General features: G+C 50.0%; 1 protein-coding gene across 2 annotated transcripts in view; it reads left to right on the forward strand.

Annotated features, from left to right (window-relative positions):
- Positions 1-18936, forward strand: part of EMC2 (ER membrane protein complex subunit 2) — an 81280-nt gene that overhangs the window by 42647 nt on the left and 19697 nt on the right. For both annotated transcript variants that reach the window (XM_069731779.1, XM_069731778.1), the window contains exons 7-11: positions 12371-12456; positions 12614-12673; positions 14899-14980; positions 16792-16902; positions 17674-17778. In XM_069731779.1, coding sequence (XP_069587880.1) covers positions 12371-12456; positions 12614-12673; positions 14899-14980; positions 16792-16902; positions 17674-17778 — 444 coding nt within the window. The remainder of the gene's footprint in view (positions 1-12370; positions 12457-12613; positions 12674-14898; positions 14981-16791; positions 16903-17673; positions 17779-18936) is intronic.

Here is an 18936-nt window from a genome sequence, read left to right on the forward strand (position 1 = left end):
CTATTTTTTTGATTCCCAGGGCCTGGAGGAGAGTCTCCTCTACCCTGGGTACCATCCGCACATGATCCGCTTACTTTGCGCACGGTGGGTATAGCCACATGCGGAAAGTAAGCCGATCAATGTATTCCTATGTGTGCGGAATGTCCGCGATTCCGCACATAAAATGAGCATGCTGCGTATTTTTCCGTGATTCCGCCGCGGAAAAATACGCAGCATTAGCACAGCATTGCGGAATCCCATTGAATTCAATGGGCTGTGTTGTGTATGCGTTTTTGTGGCGAAACAAAACCGCATACAATCCGCAACGTGTGCAAATAGCCTTAATGGGACCGCCACCGATTGCCAACCGCTGCACTCAACAGGTTTTCCCATTGCAATGAATGGAGCAGCAGCGCGTATTATCGTCTTCTCCGTTCACATGGGGTTGTGAAGCCCTGGTACTTGGGATCAGTGGGGGCTTCAGAAGTTGGACCTTTAGTGATCGGAGTCATCTCCTAGGGGGTAATGTTCAAACTTAAGAACACCCCTTTAAATCTCACTTCTGTAGCATGACCAGTGAGGCCGGTTGTAGATGCACCTTCCAGTTCATGCGCAGTGACACTAAGCTGGGACAAGGAAACCTGGCTTCACTATGCATTTACCTTCTAGTTTAAAGGGGTTGTTCGTTATTCTGATATCCCCTTCTCAATCTTTATGTTTCACCCTAATAAAATATCAAAACGTATGCTCCCCTCCGGTGCTGGTGCTGTTCCAGTGGTATCGGCACTGGCTCTCCCAGGGCTTGCGTGACATTGTCACACGATCCCTGCGGCCAGTCAGCAACTGTATTGACTCTCCTTTCACTATCGCCTCTCCAGATGGAGAGGATAGTGAAGCCAGCTCTGATTGGTCACAGGGATCATGTGACATTAAGAAAATGTCACATGAGCCCCTGGAGAGCCAGTTCTGACACTGCTGGAAGGAGGTGAGTAGAATTGTTACTGTTTTAATGGGGGAAATGTAGGATTTGAGTAGTGGACAATCCCTTTAACTAGAAAGTCAGCCTTATGCAGAATTGGTGTTTATAACCATTTGTTGCAAACACCCTTTGTTTTGTGTGAAATCCATGTTATTCCTGTTTCTTTATTCCCACTCAACACCCTGCCATTCTTCATTTAGCTGCTATTTAATGCACTGCCTCCCATAGGCGTACAGGTTTTTTTTTTAGGTCCCCTTGCAATAAGGAGCTAAAATAGTTGTGGTGAATGCTGGAATACTCATTGCATAGCATATTGGGAGGTAGATACAGTATGGGAATATTATTTTACCTAATAGTCCCTTTTGTGTGAAGTTATTGCAACTCAGTCCATCTATTGTCTTTGGTACTGCTGGAAATAGCCAAGAGATCCTGCGCCGTCAGCAAGTCATTGTCTATGGTACTGCTGGAAATAGCCAAGAGATCCTGCGCTGTCAGCAAGGCAATACCTATTGTAGAGATAACCTCATTAACAGTTGAAGGAGCGCTTTTTTTTTTTTTTTAAACTTTTCATATGGTTCCAGTGTGGTTACAATGAATATATAGTCAGCTATTGATCCCCAGCTCCTTTCTCGCTGGCCACGCTCTCCACTAGCCGCCTCTTTTGCTCTTCTGGAGTGCTCGGCCTATGACCACTACATATAATCGGTGGCTGCAGCTGTAAAGTGTTGACCACTTTGGAAGAGGTGACTGACGGGGGACAGAACCAGGGAGATTGAGGAATTGATATATGGATCAGTATATGCTATTTCTTATCATTGTACCACTCTGGGGCCATGCGTGGACAAAGAAAAGGGCAAAAGAAAATCCTCATTTAATTACTTTTCCTCCAGGAGGATGAAAGTTGGCTCACTAGTGCCACCTATTGGAAGCAGTTACTCTAAGTTAGAGTCTGCCTCTTTAAAGGGAATCTTATCAGTAGGTTTTTGCTATTTAATCTAAGAGCATCCTAATGTAGGGTCAGAGAGCCTGATTCCAGGGATGTGTCAGGTTCTAGGCTGTGTTTCTGTGGTTTCAATTTTATCAGCAGAATATTATCACTGCAGGACCATCTGCCGTGTGTCAGGAGGTCCTAATAATCTGTGTAAGCCCACCCCCACCACTGCTTAGCAACTTGCTGTCAATCAGTGATATGGGCGGGGTTACACAGCTCGGCATTTATAGCACCGCTAGATCACCTGCTGGGAAAACAAAGATTTTTTTATCAAAACTGCAGCAAGCAGCCCATTAAGTGACACATCACTGGAATCAGGGTCACTGCCCCTACATCATGCTGCTCTCACATTCCTCGATGGAATAAAGCAATGGCTGCCACTTAAGGGCACCACTTCCATTATTCCATAACGCCCCTTTAATAACCTCTATCCCGTCTGGCTGATACCACGTCCATGTATTTTCTTTTCTACCATAATCTAAGCAGCTCCATGTGTCGGCACACACACAAGTGAGAGTCTGCGGTAGAAGCCAAGATAAACTCTGCAGAAAGCTGGGCTTCAGATCCCGGGCCCTGGGAGCCCTCCCCCGCCGCGCCGGCCCCAGATGGGAACACTTAGCAGGTAGATGATCTATAAACAATCCGAATACCTGACCACTTCTCAGAGCGGTTCTATTCGGCCTTTCAGCGTCAGCGCTGGCAGAGGAGGCTTCTTACCATCTATGGAGAAACGTGTCGTAAACTAACATATAAAGCGTCTGCACAAGAATGCGTCCAGTGTGAACACTTAGCAGGGTTTTCATTAAGAATGGCGATACTGGAGCGCAGGCTGCCAAGAAGCGTAACTGCAAACCATTTACAAGAACCGTCCGTGCCAGACAAATATTTATTGTGCCCGTACGGATCCAAAATCTCAGCCTTCCGCAGCCTGACTGGTGCTCAGGACGGGCAGAGCATAGTGACATGCCTGTTCACTGCTGACTCCAAGCTGCAGCATTGGAGCCAAAACCTGCTCACCGGGGTCCCACCAATAGGTCTGGAAAAGCGCCAACCACCCTTTCCCCAAAATGGAGGAGTGGGAAACATTGAATTAAATAGAATCTGTCACCATGTTTATCTGAGAACAGCTTAATGTAGAGACAGAGACCCTGATTCCAGCAATGTATAACTTAATGGGCTGCCATCTGTAGTTTTCATAAAATCCCTTTTTTTTTTTTTCTCTACTGCAGATCTAGCAGCTCTGTGAATGCTGAGCTTTGTGTAACTCAACACTGATTGGCTTCACCTGTGTACACTATGCATAGGCAGAAAGCTGCCAATCAGTGGTGAGGACGGGGTTACACAGGACGACTACATGGCTCTAGACTCCTAGTCCTGTAGTGATAATTCTATACGTGATTTTTATTGATGCAACAACAAGGAGCCCGGTAACTGATACACTGCTGGAATCAGGGTCTCTGCCCCTACATTATGCTCCCTACTAATCAGACGGTGGCCGACCCCCTACTAATCAGACGGTGGCCGACTCCCTACTAATCAGACGGTGGCCGACCCCTACTAATCAGACGGTGGCCGACCCCTACTAATCAGACGGTGGCCGACCCCTACTAATCAGACGGTGGCCGACCCCTACTAATCAGACGGTGGCCGGTCCCTTGGCTGCTGGAAGTTCACCATGTATAGAGGTGGAACGGACACTCTAGTGGCCATTATCAGGTATTGCAACTCAGCTCCTGTTAAAGTGAATGGAAGCTGAGCTGCAGTACCCAGGAATGGCCAGTGGGTGCGCTGTGCTGTTCCTGACTGTGGTCATTACACTCTGCCCTTTCGGCTGCTGCAAACTGCTCGATTAGTGGATATGCTGAGTGATGGATCCTCTTTAAAGGGGTTTTCCAGAGTTTGAAATAAGACCTCTGCTCTCCTCCGATGTTAGATTTTAGTACATAATTGCTTTCGGAATGAAATGTTATTGCTGAAAGCATTTTTTCTTGTGACTAGAGATGAGCGAAAAGGCTCTGACTGTGGTCCGGCATCCAGCTCGGTCCTCCCGCGATGCTGTGGCTGATGACCGGTCCGTCACATGCTGTTAGTGGGCGTCATCATGGTGTCCTTTGTTTCAGCAGCTGCGTTCTTTCTTGCACAGAACCTGAATCTGGCACAGCCCTGGATATGAGTCTCCTGAAATCGCCCGTCAGTCTCTCCCGTGCCTGCGGCCTCATTAGCTGCTAACACTTACCATAGCCTGATTGCTGTGTATATAAGCGGCTCCCCGCACAGACCAGTGAAACGGATCCTCTCTCTGCTGTAATTTAGGGTGAAGGATTGTTAGTCTTGGAGCGCCTGCAAATACATTCCCCAGGCCGCGCAGCCAACAATAAACTACTTACGGGAACTATAAATTGATTCTGACAATGAATCTAGCACCGAACACTCTCAATAACCGAATCCACAGGCAGCTGTAGCCACCGCCAGTCCTGTTACTGGGAATGCTGCTCTTCTCTCACTGGCCATTAAAGATCTCACATCAGGTTTACGCTTCCCAATCTGCGGCAAATAGAACATTGGGACAAAGAGTCTGATTCCAGCACTGGGTCACTTACTGGGCCGCTTTCTGTAGTTTTGATGAAATTACTGTTTTATCTGCTGCTTATCTGCTGCAGCTGTGCTAGTCTTCTCAGTGATCATATCGGTCTCACCCTGCACCATTGATTGCACTGAGCGTAACAGAGAGCTGGCAACCAGTGGGGATGGGGGGAGACATTAAGAGGGCTACATAGGAGAGGCTCAATATCAGGAAGACACAGCTACAGTGAATACAGGTGTGTTATTAAAACTACAGCCACGGTGTCGTGGAATCAGGGTTTCTGCCATAGTTTTTTGCTGCTAGATGGAAGGATATCTTTAATCCTCCCTATCATAGGGTTAAAGGGCTTGTCTCCTTTTAGAAAACGTTTGGGTATAACAATAGTTATATAAAAACCGAACTGAGTATTGCTTACATTCCCTGGTCCAGCGCTCGCTCCCCGGCCCTGCCTCGGTCTATGTTGTTGCTCCATACCGCTTCTTTGGTCTATGTTGTTGCTCCCCAACGCTGCTTCGGTCTATGTTGTTGCTGCCCCGGTCTTTGTTGTTGCTCCCCGCCCCTGCCCCGGTCTTTGTTGTTGCTCCCTGCCCCGGTCTTTGTTGTTGCTCCCCGCCCCTGCCCCGGTCTTTGTTGTTGCTCCCCACCGCTGCCCCAGTCTTTGTTGTTGCTCCCCACCGCTGCCCCGGTCTTTGTTGTTGCTCCCCACCGCTGCCCCGGTCTTTGTTGTTGCTCCCCGCCCCTGTCTTTGTTGTTGCTCCCCACCGCTGCCCCGGTCTTTATTGTTGCTCCCCACCGTTGCCCCGGTCTTTGTTGTTGCTCCCCACCGCTGCCCCGGTCTTTGTTGTTGCTCCCCGCCCCTGTCTTTGTTGTTGCTCCCCACCGCTGCCCCGGTCTTTATTGTTGCTCCCCGCCCCTGCCCCGGTCTTTGTTGTTGCTCCCCACCGTTGCCCCGGTCTTTGTTGTTGCTCCCCACAGTTGCCCCAGTCTTTGTTGTTGCTCCCCACCGCTGCCCCGGTCTTTGTTGTTGCTCCCCGCCCCTGCCCCGGTCTTTGTTGTTGCTCCCCGCCCCTGTCTTTGTTGTTGCTCCCCACCGTTGCCCCGGTCTTTGTTGTTGCTCCCCACAGTTGCCCCAGTCTTTGTTGTTGCTCCCCACCGCTGCCCCGGTCTTTATTGTTGCTCCCCGCCCCTGCCCCGGTCTTTGTTGTTGCTCCCCGCCCCTGTCTTTGTTGTTGCTCCCCACCGCTGCCCCGGTCTTTATTGTTGCTCCCCGCCCCTGCCCCGGTCTTTGTTGTTGCTCCCCACCGTTGCCCCGGTCTTTGTTGTTGCTCCCCACCGTTGCCCCGGTCTTTGTTGTTGCTCCCCACCGCTGCCCCGGTCTTTGTTGTTGCTCCCCACCGCTGCCCCGGTCTTTGTTGTGGCTCTCCACCGCTGCCCCGGTCTTTGTTGTGGCTCTCCACCGCTGCCCCGGTCTTTGTTGTTGCTCCCCATTGCTGCTTCGGTCTGTTGTTGCTGCCCCAATCTATGTTGTTGCTCCACACCGCTGCCCCTGTCTGTTGTTGCTCGCCGCGGCTGCCCCTGTCTTTGTTGTTGCTCCCCACCGCTGCTTCGGTCTATGCTGTTGCTTCCCACCGCTGCTTCGGTCTATGTTGTTGCTGCCCCGGTCTTTGCTGTTGCTCCCCAGTGCTGCCCCGGTCTTTGTTGTTGCTCCCCACCGTTGCTTCGGTCTGTTGTTGCTGCCCCGGTCTTTGTTGTTGCTCCCCACCGCTGCCCCGGTCTTTGTTGTTGCTCCCCACCGCTGCCCCGGTCTTTGTTGTTGCTCCCCGCCCCTGCCCCGGTCTTTGTTGTTGCTCCCCACCGCTGCCCCGGTCTTTGTTGTTGCTCCCCACCGTTGCCCCAGTCTTTGATGTTGCTCCCCAGCGCTGCCCGGTCTTTGTTGTTGCTCCCCAGCGCTGCCCCGGTCTATGTTGTTGCTCTCCAGCGCTGCCCCGGTCTTTGTTGTTGCTGCCCCGGTCTATGTTGTTGCTCCCCAGCGCTGCCCCGGTCTTTGTTGTTGCTGCCCCGGTCTATGTTGTTGCTCCCCAGTGCTGCCCCGGTCTTTGTTGCTGCCCCGGTCTATGTTGTTGCTCCCCAGCGCTGCCCCGGTCTTTGTTGTTGCTGCCCCGGTCTATGTTGTTGCTCCCCAGCGCTGCCCCGGTCTTTGTTGTTGCTGCCCCGGTCTATGTTGTTGCTCCCCAGCGCTGCCCCGGTCTTTGTTGCTGCCCCGGTCTATGTTGTTGCTCCCCAGTGCTGCCCCGGTCTTTGTTGTTGCTGCCCCGGTCTATGTTGTTGCTCCCCAGCGCTGCCCCGGTCTTTGTTGTTGCTGCCCCGGTCTATGTTGTTGCTCCCCAGTGCTGCCCCGGTCTTTGTTGCTGCCCCGGTCTATGTTGTTGCTCCCCAGCGCTGCCCCGGTCTTTGTTGTTGCTGCCCCAGTCTATGTTGTTGCTCCCCAGCGCTGCCCCGGTCTTTGTTGTTGCTGCCCCGGTCTATGTTGTTGCTCCCCAGTGCTGCCCCGGTCTTTGTTGCTGCCCCGGTCTATGTTGTTGCTCTCTAGCGCTGCCCCGGTCTTTGTTGTTGCTGCCCCGGTCTTTGTTGTTGCTCCCCAGTGCTGCCCCGGTCTTTGTTGCTGCCCCGGTCTATGTTGTTGCTCCCCAGTGCTGCCCCGGTCTTTGTTGCTGCCCCGGTCTATGTTGTTGCTCCCCAGCGCTGCCCCGGTCTTTGTTGTTGCTGCCCCGGTCTATGTTGTTGCTCCCCAGCGCTGCCCCGGTCTTTGTTGTTGCTGCCCCGGTCTATGTTGTTGCTCCCCAGCGCTGCCCCGGTCTTTGTTGTTGCTGCCCCGGTCTATGTTGTTGCTCCCCAGTGCTGCCCCGGTCTTTGTTGTTGCTGCCCCGGTCTATGTTGTTGCTCCCCAGCGCTGCCCCGGTCTTTGTTGCTGCCCCGGTCTATGTTGTTGCTCCCCAGTGCTGCCCCGGTCTTTGTTGCTGCCCTGTCTATGTTGTTGCTCCCCAGTGCTGCCCCGGTCTTTGTTGTTGCTGCAGTACTCGGGGCAGAGAAGTGCGCCTGCTCAGGGGCTCGATGGCGGGGAGACTGTGGATGACGATGGGATGCTTCATCCACGGATGGGAGGTGCTGGACCTAGAATAACGCCCCCCCCCTCCAGGACTGCACCGCCTTGCCCCATTTGGGAGTATAATAAAGGCTCTTTTTCTTGTCTTGCAGGTTGGGTTGGGGGCAGATATATAGCTGGTGACAGGTTCCCTATAATAGTCTCCTGTGTATCCTCTATACTGTTAATCGAAGTCTGGCAACCCCTTTGACACTTCCTATCACTTTTCAGTCTGTGCTGTGTGCACTGGGTGTAGTCAGGAGTAGTGATGAGTGAACGTGCTGGGATAAGGTGTTATCGGAGCATGCTCTTGTGCTAACCAAGTGACTTTGGCGTCACTTATATTCGAGTCCCTGCGGCTGCATGTCTCGTGGCAGGCAATCCCTGCATGGTTGCGGCTGTCAAACAGCCCGAGACATGCAGCCGCTGGGAAGTGGACATATTACTCGAGCACACCGAATACACTTTAGCACCGAGCATGCTCAGATAACACCTTATCCTTTTTTTTTTTCCTTAGATTAACGCCTCTTTGTTTTGTTAATCACCAAATTAAGATAAATGATCTGCTCGGCGTTCCCTAAACTGTTGGGCTATGGCGTTGGGAAGACAGCGCCGGTAACACTGACTCCGGCAAGCTAGCGGTGCAGCTATCCCACGTAATGTGCTACTGGACAGTCGTCAAAACAGTCTGGTGCAGTCTCCATGACAAGCCCTGTAAATCATCCTAGATCCTGATACATTACTGGAAAAATCACTTAACCGCACGACCAATTAAATCCTCCGCGCGCAGCGAGCCGGGGGAAGAGGGATTTTCATTCTAAGGTATTTTTGTAAGTTAAATCCACATGGCCAAGATGTCTGTAGCTGCAAAAATGAAACTGTGATCCAGTCCAATTTGTTTAGCCTGTTTACATTCCCAGCTATTTATACGTGTACTTACATTGGGGGTAGTGTTCCCCGGCCGAGCTGTAAAAAGCTAAAACACAAGTCTTCTGTATGGTGCGTGTATGTGCTATTAGTGCCGCTGGTTGTCTGTGATTGGAGAGAGGGGACTGCTGTTGTTTGTTTTTTTTTTTTACCCAGAAATCATGATCCTCTTGTCCCTAGGCCATGTCTGGTATTTTATCTCCGCATAATTCATGGAAGTTGCAATACCGGCCTTTGCCTAGGAATAAAAGTGGCGCTATTTCTGTAACAATATTAATAATCTTTGTATAGCACCAATATATTCCGAAGCACAATATCAGACATTATAGAGTAACACAAAGGTCACCAATTCAGAGAGGAGTGAGCGCCCTGCGCATACAGCTTATAATATGTGACCCTCCACGAAGTGGTCACCAGCCAATATCTGTGTATACGTGAGTGTAAAGTGATGCTGAGTGCATGACGTGTGGGGGAAACAGATGATGATAAAGACCAGATTCTGAGAAATGTAGTAAGAAGAAATTATGTAATGTTGGATTAGGCCTGACTAAAACCTTGTATTTGTAGGACACTCTGAAAACTAGGTATACTGGGGATTAATCGGAATGTCTGGGGGTAGCACATTCCGGAGAATTGGTGCAGCCTGAGGAAAGTCTCGGGAGACAGATTATAGAAGATGTTGGTCTTGGTTCTTAAGGAGAACAGAGATCACAGGTAATGATGCAGTGCAGAACTATGGAGAGCACAGACAGGGTGGTACATGGAGATGACGGGGGAGATGTAGGGTTGTGAAGAACTATGGAGAACACAGGGTGTTAGACAGAGATTGGGAAGGTGATGCAGAACTGTAGGGAGGAAGGGTAGGGTGGTAGACAGATGAGGGGTGAGATGTAGGGCGATGCAGCACTGTGGAGAGGACAGGTAGGGTGGTAAACAGATATGGGAGGAGATGTAGGGTGGTGCAGCACTGTGGAGAGCACAGGCTGGTAGAGTTGAGGGAGGAGATATAGGGTGGTGCAATACAGGCAGGGTGGTAGACAGATATGGGAGGAGATGTAGGGTGGTGCAGCACAGTTTGGAGCACAGATTGGTAGACAGATGATTGAGGAGATGTAGGGTGGTGCAGCACTGTGGAGAGCACAAGGTGGTAGACAGATGATTGGTAGGGTGGTGCAGCACTGTGGAGAGGACAGGTAGGGTGGTAGACATATGGGAGGAGATGTAGGGTGGTGCAACACAGGCAGGGTGGTAGACAGATATGGGAGATGTAGGGTGGTGCCACACTGTGGAGAGGACAGGTAAGGTGGTAGACAGATATGGGAGGAGATGTAGGGTGGTGCCGCACTGTGGAGATCACAGGGTGGTAGACAGCTATGGGAGGAGATGTAGGGTGTTGCAGCACTGTGGAGAGGACAGGTAGGGTGGTAGACAGATATGGGAGGAGATGTAGGGTGTTGCAGCACTGTGGAGAGGACAGGTAGGGTGGTAGACAGATATGGGAGGAGATGTAGGGTGGTGCCGCACTGTGGAGATCACAGGGTGGTAGACAGATATGGGAGGAGATGTAGGATGGTGCCGCACTGAGGAGAGGACAGGTAGGGTGGTAGACAGATATGGGAGGAGATGTAGGATGGTGCCGCACTGAGGAGAGGACAGGTAGGGTGGTAGACAGATATGGGAGGAGATGTAGGGTGGTGCCGCACTGTGGAGATCACAGGGTGGTAGACAGATATGGGAGGAGATGTAGGATGGTGCCGCACTGAGGAGAGGACAGGTAGGGTGGTAGACAGATATGGGAGGAGATGTAGGATGGTGCCGCACTGAGGAGAGGACAGGTAGGGTGGTAGACAGATATGGGAGGAGATGTAGGGTGGTGCCGCACTGTGGAGATCACAGGGTGGTAGACAGATATGGGAGGAGATGTAGGATGGTGCCGCACTGAGGAGAGGACAGGTAGGGTGGTAGACAGATATGGGAGGAGATGTAGGATGGTGCCGCACTGAGGAGAGGACAGGTAGGGTGGTAGACAGATATGGGAGGAGATGTAGGGTGGTGCCGCACTGTGGAGATCACAGGGTGGTAGACAGATATGGGAGGAGATGTAGGATGGTGCCGCACTGAGGAGAGGACAGGTAGGGTGGTAGACAGATATGGGAGGAGATGTAGGATGGTGCCGCACTGAGGAGAGGACAGGTAGGGTGGTAGACAGATATGGGAGGAGATGTAGGGTGGTGCCGCACTGTGGAGATCACAGGGTGGTAGACAGATATGGGAGGAGATGTAGGATGGTGCCGCACTGAGGAGAGGACAGGTAGGGTGGTAGACAGATATGGGAGGAGATGTAGGATGGTGCCGCACTGAGGAGAGGACAGGTAGGGTGGTAGACAGATATGGGAGGAGATGTAGGGTGGTGCCGCACTGTGGAGATCACAGGGTGGTAGACAGATATGGGAGGAGATGTAGGATGGTGCCGCACTGAGGAGAGGACAGGTAGGGTGGTAGACAGATATGGGAGGAGATGTAGGGTGGTGCCGCACTGTGGAGATCACAGGGTGGTAGACAGATATGGGAGGAGATGTAGGATGGTGCCGCACTGAGGAGAGGACAGGTAGGGTGGTAGACAGATATGGGAGGAGATGTAGGATGGTGCCGCACTGAGGAGAGGACAGGTAGGGTGGTAGACAGATATGGGAGGAGATGTAGGGTGGTGCAGTACTGTGGAGATCACAGAGTGGTAGACAGAAGAGGTGGGAGATGTAGGGTGGTTCAGCACTGTGATGAGCACAGTTAGGGTAGTAGGGGGAGGAGATGTTGGGCAGTGCACTGTGGAAAGCTGTGTTTGATAAGTTTATGTTCTATTCTGTATGGATGGACCACCAGTGCAATGACTGGCAGAGGGTGGATGCAACTGTGTAGCGGCTGTACAGAAATGAGCCTGGCTGCTGCAGTCTGGAAAGATAGAGTTTAGTGAAAGGGAGATCAAAGTATAATATAATTATAATAGTGCTTTGCAGTAATCTGAGTTACAGAAGGTTTTGGCACGGCTACGTAAGAAAAGGGCATTTTCTGGAAACCCCTTTGATCGGTGGACCTTTTTCCCTACTGTCCCTTTGCAGAGCTGCACCTTCCATAGACTGTGGCCATTATCTAGTTTACCGATAAGTCTTTGGTGTCTAGATTTTCAGTTTTACCTAGAAATGTAATGAAACCATTTAGAAAGCGAACAGCATGTACAAGACTTTACAGCAGAGCTGAAGAAATCCCACTGTCTGTTCATGTAGATGATTTATTTTTTTCTATTGGCCCCTAACTCTTTTGATATCTCATTGCCGGGCCAGTGAATGGGTCAGTTGGCTGCTTAAGTCTCCGGTATTATGTCCATCTCTGGCTTAGTGCTATTACAAGCCCCTTAAATTTCCTCTGGGGCCAGTGAAAGCTTTATCCCCCTGCAGAGATTATTGCGGTGACAGGAAGGAGCGGTCTAGCCGTGAATGGGACCCCAGGATTAGCCTTCCCCGCTGGTTTGTAATTACTCCATTCTGACGGGACACTTCTTTGGATGAAGCGATGCATGGTGTCGGTATCAATAGGCGGGCATACGTAATGTGATCGCTGGATGAGTCTTGCATTGTGTCGGTGGAACAGCATAGCGTGTGTTTATATACTCCGGCCAAACACTGGAATTCCTCTGGCATTGAGATAATAATTTGCACAGGCAAATTGCCTTCTTTACCGACAGTCTAATCCTTTCTTAATGTCAACCTATAGGCGACAAGAAAGAGGAAGATTGCCATTCGCAAAGCCCAGGGGAGAAACGCCGAGGCAATCCGAGAGCTGAATGAGTATCTGGAACAGTGAGTGTTTTACAAGGGGATTTTGTTTTGCACTTCTGCTATATATTATTTTTAATTAAATTGGAATTTGCATTTAATTTCGCTTCTTGTCTATTTCCAATAATCTATTCTTTCCCACCCTTCCCATATTCCTCATTCATCTGACCTTCTCGTTCAGATTTGTCGGTGACCAGGAAGCTTGGCACGAGCTGGCGGAACTTTATATCAATGAGCTTGAGTAAGTCGCAGATTTCCTAGAAGATGATCTGTAGGATCCTTATATCATGATCTTGAACGTATCGCCTAGCCACAGGATCGGTGGGAAGTGTCAGATCGCTGGAGGTCACACAGCCAACAGTGATCAGGGCGGTCCTGGCTGAATCGTCCGTCCTTACGGCTTAAATAGTCATGATGGTGAACATGCTAGATGGTCGGGTTTCCAGCAATCAATGGGTGCATACACATGACGGTATGGGGCCACAAAGGTCTACCAGAAGTAATAGCGTCACAGGCATATATGAGGCTGTAGGGTACGGCCTTGTGAATGTGCCAGTAGAGTAATCATCTATCCTGTGGATAGGCGGTTCCTTATTCCCATCTCGTACATTTATTTATACATGCTATAAATTTACAGTATCAGTTGCACCTGCATTGATCTTGAGACGGGGATCGTGCCTCTGTAGGCCCACTTGCCATACAAATGAATGGGAATCCCACCATCTTTCCACTGGCAGCAGCGTACGTCGGGGCCCAGCCATCCTATCTTGCGCAGACTCCATAAATGTATGAAATGGGAAATAAAAATAAAAGGCTCACATCTATTTATATGTGTATATATAATATGTTGTATCTTGTTTCTTTTGTTTTTTTTTCCCACTGGCTGCAGTCCAAGCTGAGTATTACCTGCTCTGCCTTGGTTTAGTGCGGAGCCTCTGGCCCTGTTGTCTGTCTGCAGCGCTCATATCACATTGACGGCGCTGCGGCCAATCAGTGAGCTCATCGTTGTGCCACTGACCTCAATGGCTGCAGCAAAAAAAGATACCAGAGTACCTGTGCTGGACCCGGCAGGATAAGCAATACTCTGTTTGTTTTTTATTGTTCTCACTGCCTTCGAAAGAAAGTTTTCTGAAAGGAGCGAGACAACCCTTAATAAGAAAACCTTAAAATTGTGTCCTGGTCGTATGATGGGCACAGAGGTACCAGCATTGTGGTTCTGTGTAAAATCTGACCCACGCCCTGCGGAGAGAACCTGCGGTGTAAAGTGACCGGATCTGCAGATCGTCCATTTTTGCTGTGGATTTTTCACTGCAATAGGTGATAATTCTGCAGCCTTTCCTCTACAATATCCTCAGGGAAATCTGCACCACTTGGTGTTCGCTGAGGATTGTCTGCTGCAGAGATTCAGCACCAGGAATGGATCGTACATCTGTGCTCCCATCACTCCACCAGGACTGGAAATAGTCAGTAAATGGTCCTGCTGAATGCTGGAGAGGAGGAACAGATGCAGAAAAATTATACTGAAAATTGTATATTCCTTTCCCTTTACTGTCTAATTCCAGAACACTACTTTTACAGGGGTCGTGTCAGATTAGAAAACCGTGGCTCTTCTCTTCCAGGAGCGGCGCCATTAGCAGCTTCTGGGACTGCGCTGCAGTACTGCAAGCAGCCTACAGTCAACAGTGGCGATGCATATATATATATATATATATATATATATATATATATATATATATATATATATATATATATATATATATATATATATATATAATTTTTTTTTTTTTTTTTTCTTGCATGCATTTATGTTGAGCTAAAAACAAATTGGGTCCTGTCTCTGAAGATGTGCGCATGTCGTCTTTTTACCAGTCATTTATTTTTCTGAAACCTTTTACAAAAAAAATTTTACATAAAAAAAATCATATTTCGTAATTGCTCAGATTTGCTAAATCTACATTTTTATTGGTCATTACACCCCAGACGTGGTTGCGGTGGGCTCACGATCATTGGACCGAAGAGGATTAGGGGGGCTCTTAAAAATTAGCAATATTTACCTGCAGCCATAGTGGTTTTCTGGAGGTCGTTATCATGTGAAACATGGTCACCAGTCTAATTGGAGGTGCAGCTGCAGGCAGAAAGTGAAGTGATATTCTCCCTGGAGATTAGTGCTACACCTGCAGATGAAAAGCATTTTCTTGCTGACTGGTTCCCGTAAAAAAGGTCAGTAGCTGCTTGTTGTCGGAGTCAGATGCCCTCCTGATACGACTGCAGGGCCCAAAAGTCTCCATACAATTGGCGACACGGCTTCATTCATTTTCTACTGGCAGGAAAGTCACCAATAAGTTTTTTTTTTTCCTTTATGAGGCCCATGAAACGTGCACACAAGTCCGTCATAAATTGATTTACATACAATTTTCAACAATGATTTTTGCTATTTGTTTATTTTTCCATTTTCTTCCCATGCAGTTATGCAAAGGCTGCTTTTTGTCTGGAGGAACTCATCCTGACGAACCCGCACAACCACTTCTACTACCAGCAGTTTGCTGAAGTGAGTGTTCACACAAGGCGATTTTTGCACCTTTTACATATCCGAAAATGTATGTCAGACCGGCCTGGGGCACGGCGTCTGGAGGGTCAGAGCGTCCTGGGGGCGGCGTCTGGAGGGTCAGAGCGTCCTGGGGGCGGCGTCTGGAGGGTCAGAGCGTCCTGGGGGCGGCGTCTGGAGGGTCAGAGCGGCCTGGGGGCGGCGTCTGGAGGGTCAGAGCGGCCTGGGGGCGGCGTCTGGAGGGTCAGAGCGGCCTGGGGGCGGCGTCTGGAGGCTCAGAGCGGCCTGGGGGCGGCGTCTGGAGGGTCAGAGCGGCCTGGGGGCGGCGTCTGGAGGGTCAGAGCGGCCTGCGGGCGGCGTCTGGAGGGTCAGAGCGGCCTGGGGGCGGCGTCTGGAGGGTCAGAGCGGCCTGGGGGCGGCGTCTGGAGGGTCAGAGCGGCCTGGGGGCGGCGTCTGGAGGCTCAGAGCGGCCTGGGGGCGGCGTCTGGAGGCTCAGAGCGGCCTGGGGGCGGCGTCTGGAGGGTCAGAGCGGCCTGGGGGCGGCGTCTGGAGGCTCAGAGCGGCCTGGGGGCGGCGTCTGGAGGGTCAGAGCGGCCTGGGGGCGGCGTCTGGAGGGTCAGAGCGGCCTGGGGGCGGCGTCTGGAGGCTCAGAGCGGCCTGGGGGCGGCGTCTGGAGGGTCAGAGCGGCCTGGGGGCGGCGTCTGGAGGGTCAGAGCGGCCTGGGGGCGGCGTCTGGAGGGTCAGAGCGGCCTGGGGGCGGCGTCTGGAGGGTCAGAGCGGCCTGGGGGCGGCGTCTGGAGGGTCAGAGCGGCCTGGGGACGGCGTCTGGAGGGTCAGAGCGGCCTGGGGGCGGCGTCTGGAGGGTCAGAGCGGCCTGGGGGCGGCGTCTGGAGGGTCAGAGCGGCCTGGGGGCGGCGTCTGGAGGGTCAGAGCGGCCTGGGGGCGGCGTCTGGAGGGTCAGAGCGGCCTGGGGGCGGCGTCTGGAGGGTCAGAGCGGCCTGGGGGCGGCGTCTGGAGGGTCAGAGCGGCCTGGGGGCGGCGTCTGGAGGGTCAGAGCGGCCTGGGGGCGGCGTCTGGAGGGTCAGAGCGGCCTGGGGGCAGTAACCCATGGATCTGATTCATGATTACCTTTGCTTCTTTTTTTTTTGTCTAATTTTGTTCTTTTTTTTTTTTTTTTTAATTTGCGCCTTCTTTAAAATATATGCTACTTGTTTTCCTGCTTGCTTATTTTTTTTTTTTTGTTTGTTTGTTTTGCTTACCCTTGGGGAAAATTATGACTTTAAAAAAAAAAAAACAAAAAAAAAACCCAAAACCTTGCACTTTTTAATTTTTTTAATTAAATCTACTCAATTCCCCTCCTGAAGTGATTTTATGTAGCGGTGATTTTTTTTCTTTTTAACAAAATTTGCGACATTTAAGCAGAACGTGCAAAAATGGTTATAGACAAAACGAAAGCGCCAAATTCATGGACCCGTGCACCATTTTGAGGAATTTAGCACAAAAATGTCAATGAACAGCATAAAATGGTTACTGAGCAAAACACAGAAGATTATTCTGGGCCTATGTTCACGTGCAAAAAATGTCAGTATGTCCTAATCTGATTGGATTTGAGCATTTCAGTCGGCCCCTACACCCGTCCACCATGTCGACTGAACGTCTCCTCTTTTCAGATGTTTTCTTTATTTAAGGCGATGAATTTCCGCTTTTCCTTTTATCAGAGGGACAGGTAACAGCAGTGTCCGACCTGTTGCACAGCGCGTCAGTTTTCCATCGTTTTATAGACCCTTATTGATGCGCCTGTCTTTATTTTACAGGTGAAATACACTCAGGGTGGACTTGAAAACCTCGAAATGGCTAGGAAATATTTCTCCCAGTCTCTGAAGCTGAACAACCGCAATATGAGAGCTTTATTTGGCCTTTATATAGTAAGTGACTAGGACGCACTGATGAATTGTGAGCAGATAGCCGCCTTCTATATTACTCCTATGTCCTTTACTCCTTTCTGCTTAATAACTATTAATAATTTCCCTTCCGTTCACATTTGGGCTAATAGCTTGTCCCGTCTTTTCTATAAGTTAAAGCACCAGCATAGCGGGTTTTTTTTTTCCAGCGCTGGAGTGGCGCTTTAAATGTAAACCCCCTGACATTACACCAGACCGTCTAATCATAAGCGGAGTTGGCGGTGCCGACCAGTAGGAGGTGGGTCACATGGCTCTGGTCCAGCAGTCATGGAGTACTGACCTGGCCGCTAGACGAGAGTCCTGCGAATCAATTCTCATCTCATGTTCTCACTAGTAATCACAATATTTGGGGCAGAACTTGGCTTATAATGTTGAGTATATTTGGCCGTTTGCTTATCAAAATGGACCACATGGACCGATGTAGTCACTATAGGTGCACCAGGGACTTCCACCCCTACATCCATCAGGGCCTAATGGCCAATGCTCTGGAAATTCAGGGTGTTTTTAGTTATTAGTTTGCAGCACCTTGGAAAAGAGACACCAGGAGCAGTGACCCTGTCACTTCTTGTCGTTGAGGATTAGCGGGGATCCCAGAGTCGGGGATAATTCTGCTTGTCCATGAAATGGTTTGCAGCCCATAATATTTGTGCAAAGTGACGCCAGAAGACGTGTGACGGATTGTACTTGGAGGTTCACCTCATAAACTACAAAATGACCTCTCTTGTCTCGTTGTAGTCATCACTCCACATCGCAGCTAATCCCAAGGCCAGCGCAAAAATGAAGAAGGACAATGTGAAATTTGCTACGTGGGCAGCGAATCAAATCAAAAAAGCTTACCAGGTACATCATTGCTGTATTCCCTATCTTCATTGCATAAATTGACGTACTCTTCTGACTTTCTACATGCATTTTGCAGTTGAACAATTTTGATATTTTTGTTCGTAACTCATAAAAGTTTAATGGGGATGTCTGGGATTTAAAAAAAAAAATAAGACATCCAAAAGGACGAGATGCACTATAGTATTGGGACACTTTTCTTAGAGAATTTTCAATTCTAGGAAAAATGGAACTCAAATGTTTAAGAAAATCACATAATACTCTTCCTCCTTGGTTCCAGTGCCGCCTCTTCGCTGTTCCACCCTTATGACTGTAGTGGAGACGGCTTACATCATGCTGCAGCCAATCACTAAGCTTAAGCAGCTCAGCCCCAGCCTCTGAGCTCAGTGATTGATTGCAGCGGTGAGGTGCACTCTTGACGTGATGTCACCGCTTCAGCCAAAACACTGAGACTGGAACAAAGGTGGAGAGCCGGGACTAGACCCAGGTAGGGTAACTTTTATTCTGTTAAAAAAGAAAAAAAAAAGTGAAAACCCTTCAATCATTGGGTTCAAGTTTTGCATTCTGTCCCATTACTTTCCTGACTGCTGCTGCCAATCACTGGCCTCAGCGGTCATGGTCCCATTGTACAACAATTGACTGCTGATGCCATTAATTGGCGGCATCCCCCACATGAATAATGCCTGTGCCGTTATTGTGAGGACCACCAGTGTACTACTGCACCATGTACAGAGTTGCAATGTCCCAGCTCCATACACGGTCTACTTCTGGCTGCTGCTAGATCTGCCAATAGCTGATCCTTGCAATTGTTAGGTGTCAGGTCCTCCATCTTATGTGGATAACTACTCCTCTCGATGCTGCCTGTAAATGGAGCGTATTGTCTCCCCTTACACTTATTACATACATCATTGTGACGATGGTATAGTACCAGCTACCTCATGTAATAATTATGGTTGTATACAGTGGCTTTCGATAGTATTCAATCCTCCCGCATTCTCCTATTAGTAATTTCTGTTTACTCGGACTCCCATGACAGCACGACGAGAGAGGGGATCCGCCCATTAGGAACAGGAAACCTACAGATACAAAAGGGCGGTACCTCTCCCTTGCCTCAGTTGGTTTCCTGTTCCTGAGGGGACGGGTGCCTACAGACAGAAGGCC

The sequence above is a fragment of the Ranitomeya imitator genome, chromosome 6 (genome assembly GCF_032444005.1).
Source record: "Ranitomeya imitator isolate aRanImi1 chromosome 6, aRanImi1.pri, whole genome shotgun sequence".
In the NCBI taxonomy this organism is placed as follows: Eukaryota; Metazoa; Chordata; class Amphibia; order Anura; family Dendrobatidae; genus Ranitomeya; species Ranitomeya imitator.